General features: G+C 46.4%; 1 protein-coding gene across 1 annotated transcript; it reads right to left on the minus strand.

The window, feature by feature from the left end:
• Positions 1-12,385: 12,385 nt before the first annotated feature.
• calm3b (calmodulin 3b (phosphorylase kinase, delta)) lies at positions 12,386-18,608 on the minus strand. The gene is made up of 6 exons (XM_076275305.1): positions 18,442-18,608; positions 16,939-16,969; positions 16,701-16,844; positions 16,032-16,138; positions 15,287-15,422; positions 12,386-14,547 (listed from the first exon to the last, which is right to left on the minus strand). The coding sequence occupies exons 1-6, from the start codon at positions 18,442-18,444 to the stop codon at positions 14,519-14,521; spliced, it is 450 nt and encodes a 149-aa protein (XP_076131420.1). The 5' UTR covers positions 18,445-18,608; the 3' UTR covers positions 12,386-14,518.
• Positions 18,609-18,995: the final 387 nt, after the last annotated feature.

Raw genomic sequence — 18,995 nt, forward strand, 5'->3', positions numbered from 1 at the left:
CACACACACTTCTCTCCATTTTAGGCTCTCTCACCTCTTGCTCTCTCTCTCTCTCTCACACACACACTTCTCTCCATTTTAGGCTCTCTACCTCTTGCTCTCTCTCTCTCTCACACACACACTTCTTTCTTTTTTCTTGAGCACGTTCTCACTCACTCACTCACACGTGCACCACTGACACCAATGTGTTGAGAGTGATAGTTAAACTACATCCTCTTCCTTCACACCTGTGAGTGTGTGGGCGTGTGCGTGTGTGTGTGTGCGCACGTGTGTGCGCGTGCATGTGTGTGTGTGTGTGTGTATGCGTGTGCGTGCGTGTGTATGCATGTGTGTGTGTGTGTGTGTGTGTATGCGTGTGTGTGTGTGCATGTGTGCGCGTATGCATGTGCGTGTGTGTATGCGTGTGCGTGCGTGCGTGTGCATGTGCGTGTGTGTATGCGTGTGCGTGCATGCGTGTGCATGTGCGAGAGAGAGAGAGAAAGAAAGAAAGAAAGAAAGAAAGAAAGAAAGAAAGAAAGAAAGAGAAAGAAAGAAAGAAAGAAAGAAAGAAAGAAAGAAAGAAAGAAAGAAAGAAAGAAAGAGAGAGAGAGAGAGAGAGAGAGTCAAGAATTCAGGAGCATTCCACCCCGACCACGTTTCAAACTCCACGAAGGTTGTTTAAATGTGCCAAGGGCTCCTGGGACAGCCTCTCTCACACACACATCACTCACACACTCTGGGACACCCTGCTCTGCTCCAGCCAGTAAAGGTCACTCTAGTCCACACACACACACACACACACACACACACAGAGGAGCGCAAGACTCATCCAAGTCCCAAACAACAGCCTGTAACCAACACAGAACTATGCCCTTCATTTTAATAGCTGGTGAGCTGGTGAACTTCTCTAAGCCTTCCAAACAAGCTCCAAATACGCCGCTATCTTTAAGTGCCCACCCCACCCGCACCCCAGGCTACAACCATGGGAAGAAAGAACGCCAGGTTACCAGGGCGTGGATGGAAATGTTAGAACCAGGCATTTCCAAAACCACCAAGCTCTGCCAACGGTTAGACATAACAAGCATTAGAAATAAAAAGCATGAACTTGACTGCAGCAAACACACTCTTCTTCCTCTACAGGAATTTACAGAGAACTTTGTGCATCTAAGCTTACTCTCTCATTGGATGCTGGACTTGAGCTACAGTACACAGATCAGACCCTCACACACACACACACACACACACACACACACACACTGACCAGACCCTCACACACACACAGACCAGACCCTCACACACACTGAAGACATCTTCACTCAGGGAGAATTTTTAAAGGCTTTTTACATGTCGAATTATCTCCCTCATCTTGTGTTGCCAGCCCCTCCCCCCAGTAGCTGGCCGTAGTGATGGGCAAATGAAGCTTTGGTGAACCACTGACCCACAGCCGCGTGAAGCTAGCGACTCTAATGAAAATAATCCAATATGGCCACCACATGCAGATTTTTTAACATAAAAGTCCTTACTAAACCAGTATATATAACCAAAAATACTGGTTTACTTAAGGACTTTAATGATGAAAATGTATGTGTGGCTGCCATCTTTTGTTTTCAGCTAGTGTCGCTAGCTTCACACTGCAGTGATCCAGTGGTTCACCAAAGCTTCATTTGCCCATCACTAGCTGGCAGCTGGTGGCTCTTTAGTCTTTAGTGTTGCGGTCAAGCTGCAGGTTTGGTACCCACAGAATGTCTAATAAGGAGAAGAACTTTCCCTCTCCCGAAACCTACGGTTTCATAAACTGGTTGCAGTTCCTCTCTGGTTCCATGTGGGGGCGCTCACGGGCAAGAGCAGAATGAATGGAGGTCCTCAAAACCCACTTTTCTCAGGATATAAATGTTTGTCTAGTAATCTGAATGTTGCAATCGAAAAGGGGAGTCACAGGAAATACACAGTGTTTTTTTAAAGACGCTTATTTGTTCTAAAAAGCCTTTCAAAAAAAGCAGAGCCACGTCAGGGCCACGTCAGGGCCACGTCAGGATTGGGAACGGCACCGTCCAGACAGCGAGGACTCCAGTTACAGTCCACTCATGTCCCTCAGGGTTTACAGCTCTGTCTGCTAGTGCTCCGTGTGCGTGTGTGAGTGTGTCTGCTAGTGCTCCGTGTGCGTGTGAGAGTGTGTCTGCTAGTGCTCCGTGTGCGTGTGAGAGTGTGTGAGTGTGTCTGCTAGTGCTCCGTGTGCGTGTGTGAGTGAGAGCAGGAGAGAGAGGAACAGAGCGAGACAGAAAGAAAGAAAGAAAGAAAGAAAGAAAGAAGAGAGATGCATCACGCATGACTGCTTGTGTTTGGTTGTTTACTTGGCCCCATATGGCTCTGACTGAGGACATTCCATGTGCTATGCAGCCCTGCTGCCTGCCTCTAAGAGGCCACATGTGTGGGTCCTCATCAGGCCCTGTAAAGACAGGACACTTTAAAAAGGACATGAATTAGCCTAGCTTAGCATAACTCACTGAAAGAGGGTGAGACCAGTTAGCCTACAGCTCTCGTTAAGCTACAGGCCAGTAAGCTATAGGCTAACTGTAACTGGTCTAACCCACTTCACTTCAAGTGAATTATGCTAAACTAGGCCAAGAGGGTCACACTGGGATGTTGCAGGCAGAAGAGGGAAGTGTTCTCTGGACTACACCACAAATAAGCTCATTTACCAAAAAGTTGGCGTGTTCCTTTAAGGCACCACAAAATATTTTTTCAGACTTGTGAGGTCTGCTGTTCATACCCTGAAGGAATTTATTTTCTGTTCATTGCTTTATGTGAGAGTGTTTCTACTTATCTCAATAAGGGAAATAAATCAAGAGCCTATGTTGAGTACAAATATGTCTTCTGAAGGCCTAAACAGAGCCCAGCCAAAAACTCCAATAAAATTATGATCAACTTTGAGGGACGGCTATGACCATGCAGGATCATCCAGACCAAATGTGGCAATTTTGCTACATACTATTCCTATTCATGTACCAGCATGCAAAATTTGAGCCTCCTACATGGTTTAGTTCTTGTGCTATGGGCTTGTGAACTTTGACAAAAAAAAGAGGCTGAACAAAATCGACACCCCCCTCCGCCTGTAAAACTTGCTGTGTGTCTCCTGGATAACATAGGTACACCTGGTAATCTTTTCAGAATTGTTTGAGACCTAAGTGCGTGGGCCCTGGTTGAGTTGACGTGCAATGACCCAGTAACTAGTAGCCGTTGACCCTTCTGAAGTCCTGTGTGCCTCTATTCAAAACCATATCTGTCTGTATGTCAAAAAACAAACACGGATCAAAGCCAAAGACTTGCACAACATAAGGCCCCGGTGACTGCAGTATGTGCACAACATAAGGCCCTGGTGACTGCAGTATGTGCACAAAGGTCAGGAAGCCGGAGAGTTATGGTCAAGGACAGCGTGAAAAAGAAAAGGTGTGTGGGGACAGAAACACATCGATTCCGATACATTTGAGTGAACTTTGTCTTTATTATTATTATTATTATTATTATTATTATTATTATTATTAATTATTATTATTATTATTATTATTATTAGTGAACAGTCTATATCTTTATCTCAAAAGGAAACTTGTGGTGAAATCACCGCATCACTGTAGCAGTTGACTCCAGATTGTGTAATAGCTCTTCCCTTTGCCCTTTCTTCTGCCGTTACTCTTGAGTGGGCCTCTCAAAGCTCCAGCTCTGCCCAGTTAAGTCCATCCCCGCAGTGTGTGTGTGTGTGTGTGTGTGTGTGTGTGTGGAATACTGGTTTCTGCCTAATAAAGGGCCGGATCACATTGCTGTCCAACAAGAGACGGACTGTACCTGCGGCCCCAGAGACCTGCGAAAGCAAGACAGACACATTTCACACGCAGCCCTGTGTGTGTGTCTGTGTCTGTGTCTGTGTCTGTGTCTTGTTCACTATTTTCCACTACTTCTGAGTGCTTTGGTGTTACAGTAAATCTTTTGTCATGCAAATCATTTAATCATATGAATCCCATTTGAACAGAGAACAGTGAGAGGGAGAAGAAAGGAGGGAGAAGAAAGGAGAGAGGAAAGAAGAGAAGAGAGGGAAAGAGAGGAGACAAAAGAATAAGAAGAGAGAAAATAAGAATGAGAGGAGAGAAGGACTGAGGAAAAGAAGAGAAGAGAGGAACAGAGGAGAGGAAGAACGGAGAGGAAGAGAGGAAAGAGGAAGAGAAGATTTAAAGAGAGACAGAGCCAAGAGAAGGAGAGAGAGGAGGGTAGTCGAGGACAGAGGAGAGAGGAGAGGAGAGGAGAGTAGAGAGGAGAGAGGAGAGGAGAGGAGAGAGGAGAGGAGAGAGAGGGGAGATGTGTGGGGGGCCTGTAGTGGTGACAGTAAACACGATCGCACTTGTAATCAGAAACACACACACACACATGTAGAGTGTATGTGGACAAGCAGCCTACAGACTGTGTGTGTGTGTGGGTGTGTGTGTGTGTGTGTGTGTGTGTGTGTGTGTGTGTGTGTGTGTGTGTGTGGATAACTAGAGAATTGAGAGAGCTTGGAAACTACTGTAGTCTGTTATAATTATGTGTAGATGACTAGTCTGTTTAAAGTGTGTGTGTGTGTGTGTGTGTGTGTGTGTGTGTGTGTGTGTGTGTGTGGATAACTAGAGAATTGAGAGAGCTTGGAAACTAGTCTGTTATAATTATGTGTAGATGACTAGTCTGTTTAAAGTGTGTGTGTGTGTGTGTGTGTGAATGACTAGTCTGTTTAAAGGGATATTCCACCATTTGGGGAAATACACTCATTTTCCACCTCCCCTTGAGTAAACAATTGAGTTTTACCTTTCCCCAGTTCATCCAGTCCTTCTCTGAGTCTGACAGTAGCACTTTTAGCTCCAGCTCATTGAATCAGATTAGACCGTTAGCATCTCTGCTATAAGCTAACGGTCTAATCTGATTCAATGAGCTGGAATAACTTGAATTCAATAACTCAATAATCTATCTATCTATCTATCTGCTCACATGATGTTGACTGACTTAGCTGTTTAATTACAAAGCTTTGTCATTGATGCATTTAAAAAAGACTTGCCCCATGATCTATTTCATGACTTGCATTCCTCAAAAGTCCAAAGCACACCACACGGCACGCTAGCTGAGAACCACAGGGCTAGACTACAGTGTGTGTGTGTGTGTGTGTGTGTGTGTGTTCAGCCTGCTGAGACAGTGTGTGAGTAACTAGCATGAGTAGACGAGAAGCCTGCGGAGCAAGTGTGTGCTGGAAGTGTGTGTGTGGACGACTACATTCCTGGAGGAGTGTGTAGAAAGTGACTGAGAGTGTGTGTGTGGAGTTGACAGGGCTGAGTGTGTGGGGAAGATGAGATGAGTGTGTGTGTGTAGATGTGTGTGAGAATCACTAGCCTGCTGAGAGTCTGTGTCTGCGAACGAGCCGACAGCGCCAAGCGTGTGTTTAAGACAAGCTGAGAGAGTGTGTATAGATGTGTGTGAAAATGACTAGCCTGCTAAGAGTGTATGGACGAGCTGATAACGTTGAGTGTGTGTAAGATGAGCTGAGAGAGTGTGTGTGGGACTACTAGCCTGCTAAGAGTGTGTATTGACAACGAGCTGTGTATGTGTGTGTGTGTGAATATGTTTGCGTGTGTGTATGCCTGAGTGGACTCGGACTAGAACTCCATCTCAGCCACCCTAAATAATTCATTGCAGAATAGTTTATTAACTTAGACTAGGGCCACCGTAAATCAAAGTAGCAATATCTCAAATAATTTTGAAGGCTAATTACAGCACAAATGCTTAAGAGCACAAATGCTACTAATCCCTTTAAGGGATCCCTTTAAGAGTCGTGTAAGACCTGTCCCTGTTTTCTCTGACCTCTGACCCCCAATCTAAAACAACTGGCCGTTGCAGATGGAGCCCAGCTGGCTAAATGGCTAGCGGCTAACCCAATTCTAAACCCCTGGTGACTGACAGGCCCAAGTGTCCATCCCCAGCTGCTCTGTGCCTTCCCACCGCTGCGCAAGACCCCTGGATCAGATAACAGGCCAGACGTGTAGGCCACAGTGCGCCTCCATCTCCCTGCACCACAACAGGGATGCATGCGTCAGCACACTGGATCCATTACTCCTGAAAACCAGCGCACTTCGCATAGCTAACCTGCCATACATATTCTTCTTCCAGTTATGCGTTCAAAAGCTGTTTTTAGAGAAGGACAAAATCACACCGAGTCTGAACATTCAGCGTGAGCTGCGATCACACCGCAACCTTTTACTGCATTTTGGGGGGTCACGTGTTAGCTCCTCTTTCTTCTGCTGCCCGTCCACACACGGAACAAAGCTGGACTCTTTTGGAGTTCTTTTCATAGGTTTCCATGGAGACGGGGGGGGGGGGGGGGGGGGGAGATGCGCAGGAAGTAAACCGAGTGAGCCTTTGGAATTCCCCCGAGGCTTGAATGGAGACACACGTGTGTCGGCAGGCAGAGAGTTCCCCTCGACCCACAGAGCCGGTCAGCCTACGGACCCACAGAGCCGGTCAGCCTACGGACCCCGGCCCAGACTCGGGCCGCTGCCGGTCCGGATGTCTCAGGTGTCAGCCGTTTACTTCATACTTTTTTTAAGTATATTTTCTGGCCTTGTTTTGCCTTTATTGATAGGACAGTGACGAAGCAGACAGGAAGCGAATGGGAGAAAGAGATGGGGTCTTCCTGTTTAAGAAGGCATAGGTTTCTGCTTTTGATTCTTATTGATTCTTATTCTTATTCTTAAACCGAATGAAATTGAATTGTAGACTCAGTCTAGTTGTCTGAGTTTGCTCAGCGAAGTCAAATTAGGCCGAATCCAGTTCAAAGGACACTGAGTAACCTAGCAGCAGAGCTGAAAAATGGGTCAACGATTCATATTTTACAGCTACAATGTCATTCTCGTAAACTTTACGTGGCACACACCTCAAATGACCCCACAGCCTGCACTGACCTGAGGAGGAAGCATGACGCAGCGTAATGTGCAGTAGAGTAAAACAGAACTGCGCTGAGGCTGCTCTTAGACCTTGTCATCAGTGCAGAGGGGGGAGAAACGCAGTGTCACACTCTCAGCTTGCGCCATATGCTGAGTGCCCAAGTCTTCGCCCAGAGGGGCTAGGCGCAAGGCACAGAGGCTGCAGCGGGCTAACTTGCAGGTCTTAGCCCCAGTAGAACTGACCGATGTGGGTATCCATTCTTTAGCAGGTCAGTTCTCGGCCAGGTTTTAGCCTAGCTAGCCAAAGCAAGAGGTTTCTGAACCCTGCTTCTGGAGACCATCCCTGTGATCGTGAAAGGCAAAAGTTATAGAAAAAAAAAACATCTTTGATGACGTTTTAGCTTAGAAAAAGCTCAAGCCCAGAACTTGGGCACGCAACCTTGCATCAGGTTTGACTCACTCATAGCTTCACATTACCGAGCGCTGCCTCTTACGGTAAAAGGATCAGCATCTTCAGGATCTAACACAGTTATATTTACTGAGCACAAATGACAGGCCGACACGCCAGCAGGGCTCCTCCTCCTCTAACTCACACCCAGATGGTCCAGCAGGGCTCCTCCTCCTCTGACTCACACCCAGATGCTCCTGCAGGGCCTGATGAATCAGCCCGAGCTGCATGCTGTAACTGGAGAACGTCCCGACGCTAGCCCTGCTCCACCTCCAACCTCAACGCTAGCCCTGCTCCACCTGCAACCTCCAACCTCCACACCACCATCTGAGGTCTTAATGCTAGCCCTGCACGACCATGCCACCATCTGAGGTCCCAACGCTAGCCCTGCTCCACCTCCAACCTCCACGCCACCATCTGTGGTCCCAACGCTAGCCCTGCACCACCACGTCACCATCTGTGGTCCCAACGCTAGCCCTGCACCACCTCCACCCTCAACACTAGCCCTGCACCACCACATCACCATCTGTGGTCCCAACGCTAGCCCTGCTCCACCACTTCACCATCTGTGGTCCCAACGCTAGCCCTGCACCACCTCCACCCTCCACGCCACCATCTGTGGGGGAGCTGAGATGAAGGGAACCTGGAGCTCCGTTCCTCAACGACATGGCGCCAATCATCCCATTTCAGCCAATCAGGAAGGGTGTCCCGGCCTTCCGACCAATGGGGGAAGGGAATTCCCGTGCTGTGACTGAGTGGGGTGCATTCAGTAATGAGTCCGGCGCTCCGACCCAGTTATGTCAGAGCGCTAAGAGCTCAGCTCAAGGCTCACGTTCCTCAGAGTCCAGCTGCAACAGCTGTCCCACCACACCGCGCAGACCTGCAGCTGTCGCACTTCCTAATGCACGCCGACCAGACCACAGGAGCGTCTGGCGAAACCGAGGGCTCTGCTAGCACACGGCATGCTAGGACACGCTACACCAAGCTACACCAAGCTACGCCACGCCATGCCAGGACACGCTACACCAAGCTATGCCACCCCATGCCAGGACACGCTCCACAATGCTCCACCACGCCATGCCAGGACACGCTACACCACGCCACACCATGCCAGGACCACGCTACACCACGCCACGCTACACCATGCCAGGGCACGCTACACCACGCCACGCTACACCATGCCAGGACCACGCTACACCACGCCACGCTACACCATGCTCCATCACGCAGAGCCGTAGAGACAGAATAGAAGGGATGATTACACTGAGCTCACATTCATCGAAGGTGGATTAGATTAGAGCTCTGCCATTTAAGGTAGATTAGATAGCGCTTTGCCATTTGCATAGGTATGTCCCTTCTGTTCACAGGCAATCTTGGGCAAACACTAAAGAAGAAAGCCAAGTAATAGCAGGCTTACACTCCCAAGGTATTATCAAGTGTGCCTTCCCCCTCTAAACAGACACACAGCCACACACACACACACACACACACAGCCACACACACACACACAGCCACACACACACACACACACAGCCGCACACACACACACAGCCACACACACACACACACAGCCACACACACACACAACCACACACACGGCCACACACACACACACACACAGCCGCACACACACACACAGCCACACACACACACACAGCCACACACACACACACAGCCACACACACACACAACCACACACACACACAACCACACACAGAAAAGAGGCACTTTGTTGCTCCAGATTCCTGACAAACTTGTTGACCTTGTTTAACTTTTTCCTGACAGGACGGAGCAACCCAGTCTTGTTTCCATGTGTGTGCTCTCTCTCTCTCTCCTTGTTCTGAAACCAGTCCCATCTCAGGTAGTTAATGAAACCACGCAGCACTTAGGATACCTGCTGAGAATATATGGGAGGAATTGTCCGTCTGAAACAGTCTCCAAACTCTCTCTCTCTTTCTCTCACACACACACACACACACACACCAAATATTCACTGTGCTGCCCCACAAAGAATGCTAGTTACGGTACTACAATACTACAGCAGGGTGCTGCTCACAGGGGAAAACATGTTGGTGCAAAGCGACAGTGTGAAGCAGCACAACTACCCTATCAACCCGTCCCTTATGCAATAGACTAAGAGCACAGGCAAGCCACATCAACACAAACTACATCTCCATTGGTTTGCTTCATACCAAATAGGAATTAAGAGCTCCATCAAACTATGTGCAAAATATGCAACTAGGGAGAAATTGTTTTGGGATATTCAAACTACCATACAGAGAGAGCAGGAACAGGGAAAGAGAAATCCCAATGATTACAATGGATACACAATTACTCATTCAGAGTCAAACAACCTACGTATGTCACTTGATAGCGACTGGATTTTATTTAATTTTACTTGATTAGGGAGTGGCTGACAGAAAGAAAGAAAGAAAGAAAGAAAGAAAGAAAGAAAGAAAGAAAGAGCGAATGAGAGGTGGGACACTGAATGTCTTGAATGAATGGATTTTAGTCCCCAGTGCCAATATCAGATGACCGTGTTCTGGCCAAACTCTTGTCCTACCAGTTGGCCTTCTGATCAGAATGAGCACGGGAGAGCCAATCAAACCCATGCAACACTCACGCAGTGAGCCACAGCACAGTTCATGTAGCAAACTTGTGTTGGGTAAACATGTGCAAAGCTGCTGGTATCAGCAGCACTCTGCTACTTTACAGCACTGCGTTGAGCATCAGGACAATCTTATCTCTGAGACAATCCCAGTCTACAAGGAAGTGTGGCAGGCATAACGCAGGCGCCATCTCTTATGCCTGTAGGAGGCCATAAGCACATGAACTCTGACCCAGAAAACTCTGTTGTGGGATGCTACTATATTGACACTTTTTTGTTGTACTGTTGCAGACCCAGCAAAGACAGCTTTAGGGCAAAATAAATAGAATTAAGAGTTAATTTCATTTTATTTCAAATGTTTACCAAGATGTGAGTAGTAATTTCAATACAATGCAATTTCAACACGTTACACGGAACAAACATAGCAGTGCATTCATGCGCACGCTGCATCTCCACCATTGGGTACCGGTGTGTCATGTCAAGGCCACGAATGACCAAGAGACAAACTTGCACAACCTGCACAAAAGATAGAGTATGTTTATGGCCATGCCATCAGACTAAGCCACGTGTAGATGTAATGTTTATTTTTACATCAACAACGCACTCGTTTAAAGTTCAGCCAGCTCCGAAACGCGTGGCACATCTTGGATAGCACGCAAGGATTGTGTGTTTGACTCACCAGGCACCTGCAAGCATGGGCTCTCAGCGATGGATTTCTAGAACCAGCCAAGAACCGTTTCCCCCACCATGACCCAAACACCAATGTACTTGGAAATTTAGCTGTGATTGCGTACAGTGGACAACGTTAACTTATTGGTTAACTTACTAATAATGAGGGGTGCAACAGTGCCATAATGCCCTGCGCTGCATGAGCGTGGCTAGAAAAAAAATCACTCATAGCATAGTGTTAAAATGTTCAATTCGTATGGTGACGACATGGCAAACAGACCTAGTTATCTCTCTAAAGTGGAATACAGTGTAAACATCAATATGACCTTGGTAGGTATTTTGGGATGTGCTGATAATTTGTAGAAGTGTACGCATGAAGCAAATGGCCCTCTATACTTTCAAAAAATAAGTTAGCTGTGAGACTTCCGACTAAGATGAGGTAGTTATCCATTCTAGTCACTCTGGACTTCAACATCCGCTCAGATTGTGCACTAGATTGTACATTCTGAAACGTGTGCCTCAAAAAGGCTGTTCAAGACTAACTACACCACTTAATCCGACATCATAAACACTTGCTCCGTGCATCATTCATTCCAACTTGGCTGGTGACGCTAGATTCCATTTGGCTAGCATTACATCCTACCTTGCTAGCAAGCAACCTTGGATATGTCAATGCTCTTCACTCACTTCACGGCACAAAGACTGAATACTTACCTTTCCTTCTGTCAGTAACGACTTAAGGGTTTAGTATCCAACCCAGTATCTCAAAGGAATGTCAGACTGGAAGTGGAAAAGCTCAAGGCTCCCCGTGCGTAACTTTCGGAGGATAGGTGACGTACGGTGGGAGGTGTAAGTGCGGCTCTGCTACACTGGGGTCCGATCTCAGTTTTATTTCATGCGAGATGTGTACATTGAACTAGACGTGAGATGCTGTTTAGGAATGGTTATGGCGAGAAATCACGACTTAAACTGCACTAACTCTAAACGGGCTTGATAACGTCCCGCATCTGGCCTGGCCAAACGAGACAGTTACTGTTTGATATGAACCATTTAAACCCTTCTCAGTTTTTTTTTTTTTTTTTTTTGCTCACCGTGTCGTCAGCTATTGGCCGTCCTTGCAACTCCCTCCCCCGAGTAACGCCCAAATATGCTGTCCTGTAATTCAGTAATCCACCCCCTCAAACAAATGTTCTATTGGTCAACAGCAACTCCGTAGTTCGGAAGTGGTTGGTGATGCTTAAATGTACCATTAATGTATTCGCATAATCCAGCCTTCTCTCAAATATGCAACATGGTCATGCTGCTCACTGGATGATGTAATAAGGAAGTTAGGCAATGATAAGAACATGATTGGTCGACGAGTTTGTCCGTCTCTTTGGCGAGCTGAGGCGATTACAGTAAACCCTTTTCTTTCTTAGAACCGCTAGAGGGAGTCCTTCCCACTGAAACTTGACTAAACTACATCATGTGAAGTAACCAGGGCTGCTGCTGCCCGACACATTGTTAGAATTGAGCATCAAACATCTAGTCAATGTCTGTGCGAACACATGCCAATAACATGATCTATTCTACTATTTTACCAAAATAACTAGGTTAAACATTATGCAAACATTCTGCTTCCAGAAATGGTCTAAAAAAGGCAATTACATAACATCCATCAGTTTAGATATTCTGTTTGGGCTAGTCTTTCTCGGAGTCACTTGGTTAAAGAATTCAAGAGATGAGTCAGTATGTAGAAACACTGGTCCAAGAGTTTTATTTAGCAAGAAACCAACATGACTTCTGCAATGGAATGCATACCCTCTCCGAGACAGGACGGCGAACTGGTTAAACAGCTTCTGTATAAAATCTGAGACAAACACCATGACTGACAAAGAAGTAAAAACATTCATACAACATTCAAAACGGGAAAAAAAAAAACTTCTGGTTCAGACTTCAGTCACAGCACTAGAGGAGCCAGAGTAGATAGAGAGGACGGATGAAGAGAGAGAGAGAAAGAAAGAGAGAGAAAGGGTAGATATTATGTGGATTTCCATTGGGACCTACACATCAGCCCAGGTGAGTGAGGCTCTCAGAGATTTAGACGCTACCTTTCCTTCAGAGTAATTTAACTGTAAAACCTTAACACTTTACTCTCCCCAGCAAACAGTAGTAAACTCCAGATTTTTTATAAGACCGCACAGTTTTTTTTATTTTTTTGCTCCTCAAACTTGAACTAGTGGTTCAAAACACAATTTCAAGGACTGCGGTTCTAAGAATGTTGTTTGGTAATATCATTTCTCCACAAGTATGGAGATCAATTTTTCCCTTTTCTTTCATTTTTTATCTAATGGTCTCTGGTTCAGTTGGATTGTGTAGGACTGTAGGAAAGCGCATATTCAGGGCTGCTCCTGAAGGCCCCTAAAGGGCAGCGTTCACGGCTCAGCAGACGCCTGGCCTCATGTCAGTGTGGCTGCCGCTGGTCCCCACAGGCGTCTCTGAAGGTCAACTCCTCGCGACGGCAGCCGACTCTGGAGCGGGTCGACGCCAGAGATGGGGCCGGTTCTGGAGTGTGCAGCGAGCGCGGGCTGCCCCGCTGCTTGTGCCAGTCTTACAGCACCCCCACCCCTCCGAGCCTCAAACAGGCGCCACTGGAGTGTGGCGTGGCATGGCGTGGCTAGGGTCAGGAATTGAGCTACCACAGGCCACCGATTGGTCAGCCAGTCAGGTGCGAGGACCCAACGCTAAACTACGTGAGGGAGGGCTGAGTGGTGCAGCACACAGAGACTCAAGGCCACACCACCTGAGTGGTGCAGCACACAGAGACTCAAGGCCACACCACCTGAGTGGTGCAGCACACAGAGACTCAAGGCCACACCACCTGAGGCTGAGTGGTGCTGCACGCCAGACTGGTCAGGGATACCAAGGTCCTCAAGAGTAAACACGAGACCGAGAGAGAGAGAGCAGTCAAGTGTTGGCAAACTACTGTAAAATGCACCTCTCCTTTCTATCCCAGTCTGAACCATTTGGAATCGAGCTGCACAGCAACATACCATGGGGAAAACACAGATGGGGGGAGAGAGAGAGAGAAAGGAGAGAGAGAGAGAGATAGAGAGAGGAGAGGGAGAGAGGGAGAAAATTACAGGCAGGCAGGCAGAAGCACAGAAACATGCTCAAAGAAAAAAAGGAGAAAAGAAAGAAAGCATGCACTGCTCTTGTCCGTGTAGGTCACACTTGAAAAATATTGTTAGCTTAACACCTCCACTATATATACGTGTATAGATTCAGATATAAATATTTCAGGTTTGATCATCATTGCACATGTAATATCTGCTTTGTGGGAAATGTTTCAAACTGATTTAAAAAAAAAAAAAAAACAATGATTGAAAGTAATTGGGCTAAAATGAATTAACGTATGTGCTGAAGTCACCCAGAACACACCAGGCCAGCTTTGGGACCGGTCCCAGAGACCCACACTGGCATCGAGGCCCAGTCTGGGTCAGAAGCTGCCTGAGAGAGACCACTGGCACTGGGGTAAGAGAAGCAGGTTCTGGGGTAAGAGAGGCAGGTTCTGGGGTAAGAGAAGCGGGGCAGTGAGGGGGAGGGGCCGGAGGATTAAGGACATGAGAACAACCGAATGCTAAGCAGGTAAACAGAGCGGCGTGGCGGGCGCTCCCAAGTGAAGGTGTGTGCAGGAGAGAGAGAGAGAGAGAGAGAGAGAGAGAGAGAGAGAGAGAGAGAGAGAGAGAGAGAGAGAGAGAGAGAGAGAGAGAGAGAGAGAGAGAGAGAGAGAGAGAAGGCTGGAGGACGCTTGAGGTGGAGAGGGATGGAGACCGTGGAGGTCTGGTCCACCGTTTGGTCTGGGTCGCCCCTCTGCTCCCCCATCTACTTCGCAGTCATCATCTGGACAAACTCTGAAAGCAGATGGGAGCAGAAACATGTGAACAACACACACAAGCAAGCACACACACACGCACAAAAACACGCACACACACACACACACGCACGCACACCACTAAATAAGAAATGCATATGCGTGCATACCAACACGCACGCACACACCTTTAATTCTCCATTCCCTCAATATAATTTAATTTTCTCTCTGATCAGATTTAAATACTTGCCAGTCAAAACAAAGGCATTATATTTTAAAACAATTCAATTGATTTGAAAGAAAGTCTGTCAGGATAGTATCATTAGGGGTAGAGTACACACCGGGTGCCATGTTGCCTTAAGAGGAATAGTAATAACAGTCATCAGAATATTAATCATCCTAATGGGGGCAAACTGCACCGAGCGCCAAAGCCAGCAGCTGAAGCCCACAGAGCCGCATACAGACTGAGGCCCGACTAGCAGTAGAGCTGCAGGATGATGCCATCCTGAGAGATCGATCACGCACGCACGCACGCACGCACGCACACACGCACGGAACACCTTTCCATCACTGAGGATGCACAAATGCATAGGATGAAAGGTGTGGTTTGAAGAGGGCCGTTGTTCTGACAGGCGATATTGAAGGAACAAGAGTGGCCAGACCCTCAAGCTGTAAACATCTAACAAAGACCAAGCATTGTGCACATAGGATCAGATGCACTCAAAATACTCCATGTTTAGGATGTCTCTAAAATCACATATTGTGCCAGGGCTGCCCACCTTCGTAGTTGACCTGTCCGTCGCCGTCGATGTCTGCCTCCCGGATCATCTCGTCCACCTCCTCGTCCGTAAGCTTCTCCCCCAGGTTGGTCATGACATGACGAAGTTCAGCGGCGCTGATGTAGCCGTTGCCATCCTGCACACACACACACACACACGTACATCAGCTGGAGCCATCATGCCATCCAGCAACTTCAGTCAACTTGGTTAAATCAAAACCACACAAAAGTTTTTTTGCATCGCGCAGTTCAGCATATGAAATTCTTGTAGCCCACCTCAAAGTTGTTAAATAAACAAAAACTACAAACTCAAAAAAAAATCTCAAACATTATACCATTGTGAGCATGAAAACATATCTATTTAAAAAAACAAGGGACAGAAACTTGATATGTTGCTGATATATTCTTGTTCAGTGTTTATTAATAATCAACAACTCATTAGCAAATTATCAACCAAGTCTGAAGAAGCTACACACTGAATGATTAGCTTAGACCGTTAGCTTATAGCAGAGATGCTAACGGTCTAATCTGATTCAATGAGCTGGAGCTAAAAATGCTACTGTCAGACTCAGAGAAGGACTGGATGAACTGGGGAAAGGTAAAACTTAATTGTTTAACTCAAGGGGAGGTGGAAAATGAGTGTATTTCCCGAAATGGTGGAATAACCCTTTAAGAGAGGTGGAATATCCCTTTAAGAGAGGTGGCGCCTGAAGGCGTTTAAGGTGTTTTACTGGCTGAGCGTTTACCTTGTCAAACACGCGGAAGGCTTCCCTGATCTCTTCCTCACTGTCCGTGTCCTTCATCTTCCTCGCCATCATGGTGAGGAACTCTGGGAAGTCAATGGTGCCGTTCCCTGATGACCACACACACACACGGGTCAAAGGTCAGAGAGGGGCAGGGTGACCAGCATCAATACACTGATTGATGCGAGTTGAAATCCCTGGCAGTGTGTGCATGCATTTATTAGCATGTGTGGGTGTGTGTGTGTGTCTGTGTGTGCATGCATTTATTAGCATGCATGTGTGTGTGTGTGTGTGTTTTTGTATGATTTATGCTTATCTGGGGCACATTTCCCAAAAGCATAGTTGCTAACTAAGTTAGCAACTTTGTTGGTTGCAATGCAATTACCCATTGCCAACCAACTAAGTTGCTAACAGGTTAGCAACTATGGTTTTGGGAAACGCACCCCTGAATGAGAAATATTTCATTTTTTGTGTGTGTCTTTGATGAGTGAGTATATTTTAATATGATGTATGAGAAATGTTTAGTTTTCTGAGTGTGTGTCTTTGATGAGTGAGTATGTTTTGCTATGAATAAGAATTAATTTCTTATTCTCTGAATAAGAAATATTTAGTTTTGTGTGTGTGTGTGTGTGTGTGTGTGTGTGTGTGTGTGTGTGTGTGTGCCATGCTCACCGTCAGCGTCCACCTCGTTGATCATGTCCTGCAGCTCCGCCTCGGTGGGGTTCTGTCCCAGCGAGCGCATGACCGTGCCCAGCTCTTTGGTGGTGATGGTGCCATCGCCGTCCTTATCAAACAGGGAGAACGCCTCCTTGAACTCTGACAGAAGGAAACACAATCCAAACCTCGTTTAGTTCTGACAGGGGTTCTAGACGGAGTGCAGAATGTGAACAACTCAAGCCTGTCTACTTACCAGCAATCTGCTCTTCTGTCAACTGATCTGCCTGGAAAACATAAGTCCAATTCAAGACATTAGCCAATGTTGACTACTAATGGGCATTATTCACTGTTTTACAACTCCTCGACAATGAACATGAAATGAATTAAGATAACTTTTAATTTTAACAGGCGCTAAAGCTGAGATAACCTTGTCATTGCAAGGCCCGTGTTGAATGACGCAGCGGAGCAACAGCTTTAGCGACGAATTGGCACAGCTGATATTGGAGACACACCAGACACAACTTACTTGATATTATTTAAAAAATATCTCGCGGTCATGACTGCTCAGTTTCTGTGTTGCGTTTTAGGATTCGATCATTGTCGCTAAAGTCTAAAATTAGTCCGCCATGCACCATATTTGCCGCAATACTGGACCAGTAAGTGAAAGCGCCCTAGAAACGTGCCGCCTGCATTACAGATATCTCATAACGTGGTTAGGAAAGTAATCCACTGACATGCTACACATGTTAAATGAGAAGCCTGCATTACTGTTTCTGCTCTGTTCGGTTCTGTTTCATAGTATTTGGCGCTGAAGTTTATCGACTGCCGGCTGAATGCCAATAACAACCAGGACTGGCAAGACTGAGTGTACAGATCATAACATTAACGTTAACCGATGATGCCAAAACCGAAAATGCCGGTGCTAGCTAAATAACACAGCTTTTCAGACACGACTGGATAGACTAACTTTAAGGTAGATGGTTGTCACATCAAATTCACCAGTCTAGGCTCTAGATCTCTATTTTTATTATTATTATTATTATTATTATTATTATTATTGATGCGGAACCATCTTTCAATGCCTCAAAGAGGCTACAAGTATCACACCGACAGGTGGTGTTCAACAGCAAATATGTTTCTCGGAAAGTAACGTTAACATTTACGTTTACTTCGTGCCTGGGTAGAATGATAATAACAACGTTCACGTTGACGTTATATTCTGTGCCGCCTGTTTACACTGGTCTACACATGATCACTTTACTTTAACATTAATTATCTTTGTTCCCATCGTTTGCTTCCTACCTAGATAACGCCTGCGTTAGTCACTTGGGTGCGCCCAATGCTGAACGGAAAGCTAAATTGGCTAGCTAGACAGCTAGCAATAGCCGGCCAGCTAGTTCTACGCTGCGAGAGGCTATCTATTTTTACAAACGCACCCATCGCTAGCAGGCTAACTGGCGAAATCACACGCTGAATGATTCCATTGGTTTTCCCTGCTGATTAAAATACAACATACACAGCCAAAACATGAGCTAATGCTTACAGTGTATGATGACGCTTTGGAAAAGTAAGTATGCAAAATCTATAATATAGAACGGCGGTACTAGCCAACGGCATTAGCCTTATTTATGGTTTAGCTAACTGTGATGGGTACTTATATCAGCGTCTCAGAAAGCCAACTCTGAATGAGACCTGATGTGCCTTCAACATCATTCGACTTGACAGCGATTTGCTATATTGGATAGTGTTTACTTACCATTGTGTAAGTACTCTGTTTCCTTGGGTAGCTTGTCTGGAAAAGGAATTGTTTGATTGATCAATCTCCGTAGATAGCCACTAGTGCTCGCGCCTGCTCCTGCCCTGCGTCTCAGACGTTGTATCGCTCCGCCGTAGTTGTTGGGTTTCAAGCGCGACCACGCACTCCCTGACAACCTGGCTGTCACAAAGGTGTCCCTGCGCCAAGACCAGACATAGAAGAAGTAAATGCCAAGATATGGTTGGTTCATCATCCTCAAACAATTATGTGCAAATATCAAATATGTTATCCAGACCGAACAGAGAAATCAATAATTTTGCAAGTCTCTTACCTTGTTTCAAAGGAACACTTACAAGTTTGAATGAACCAGTTGGGCGGTTTACAACTTGACAGATTCGGATTCCGCTTGTCATGTGATCACTTGAACGGGATTCAATTGGTTTTCGGCCACCTGCAATGCGTCAGGGAGTCCTTTCTGAGAGGGAGATCTTAAAGGGACAGTGCAGAGTTGGAGTTGAACCGGTTGAACTTCTGTAGTAGCTCAGAGAGTGGTG

Source organism: Alosa pseudoharengus, unplaced genomic scaffold, assembly GCF_046254945.1.
Source record: "Alosa pseudoharengus isolate Yale_2024_CS ecotype anadromous, Long Island Sound unplaced genomic scaffold, YU_APseudo_1.1 YU_APseudo_1.1_scf_8, whole genome shotgun sequence".
NCBI classification, from domain to species: domain Eukaryota; kingdom Metazoa; phylum Chordata; class Actinopteri; order Clupeiformes; family Clupeidae; genus Alosa; species Alosa pseudoharengus.

Coding starts and splice junctions, on each gene's coding strand:
- calm3b (XM_076275305.1), bottom strand. Junction 16,139..16,700: donor CAACGAGGTGGACGCTGACG/GTGAGCATGGCA, acceptor TGTGGTCATCAG/GGAACGGCACCATTGACTTC. Junction 15,423..16,031: donor CCTTCCGCGTGTTTGACAAG/GTAAACGCTCAG, acceptor GTGTGTGTGCAG/GATGGCAACGGCTACATCAG.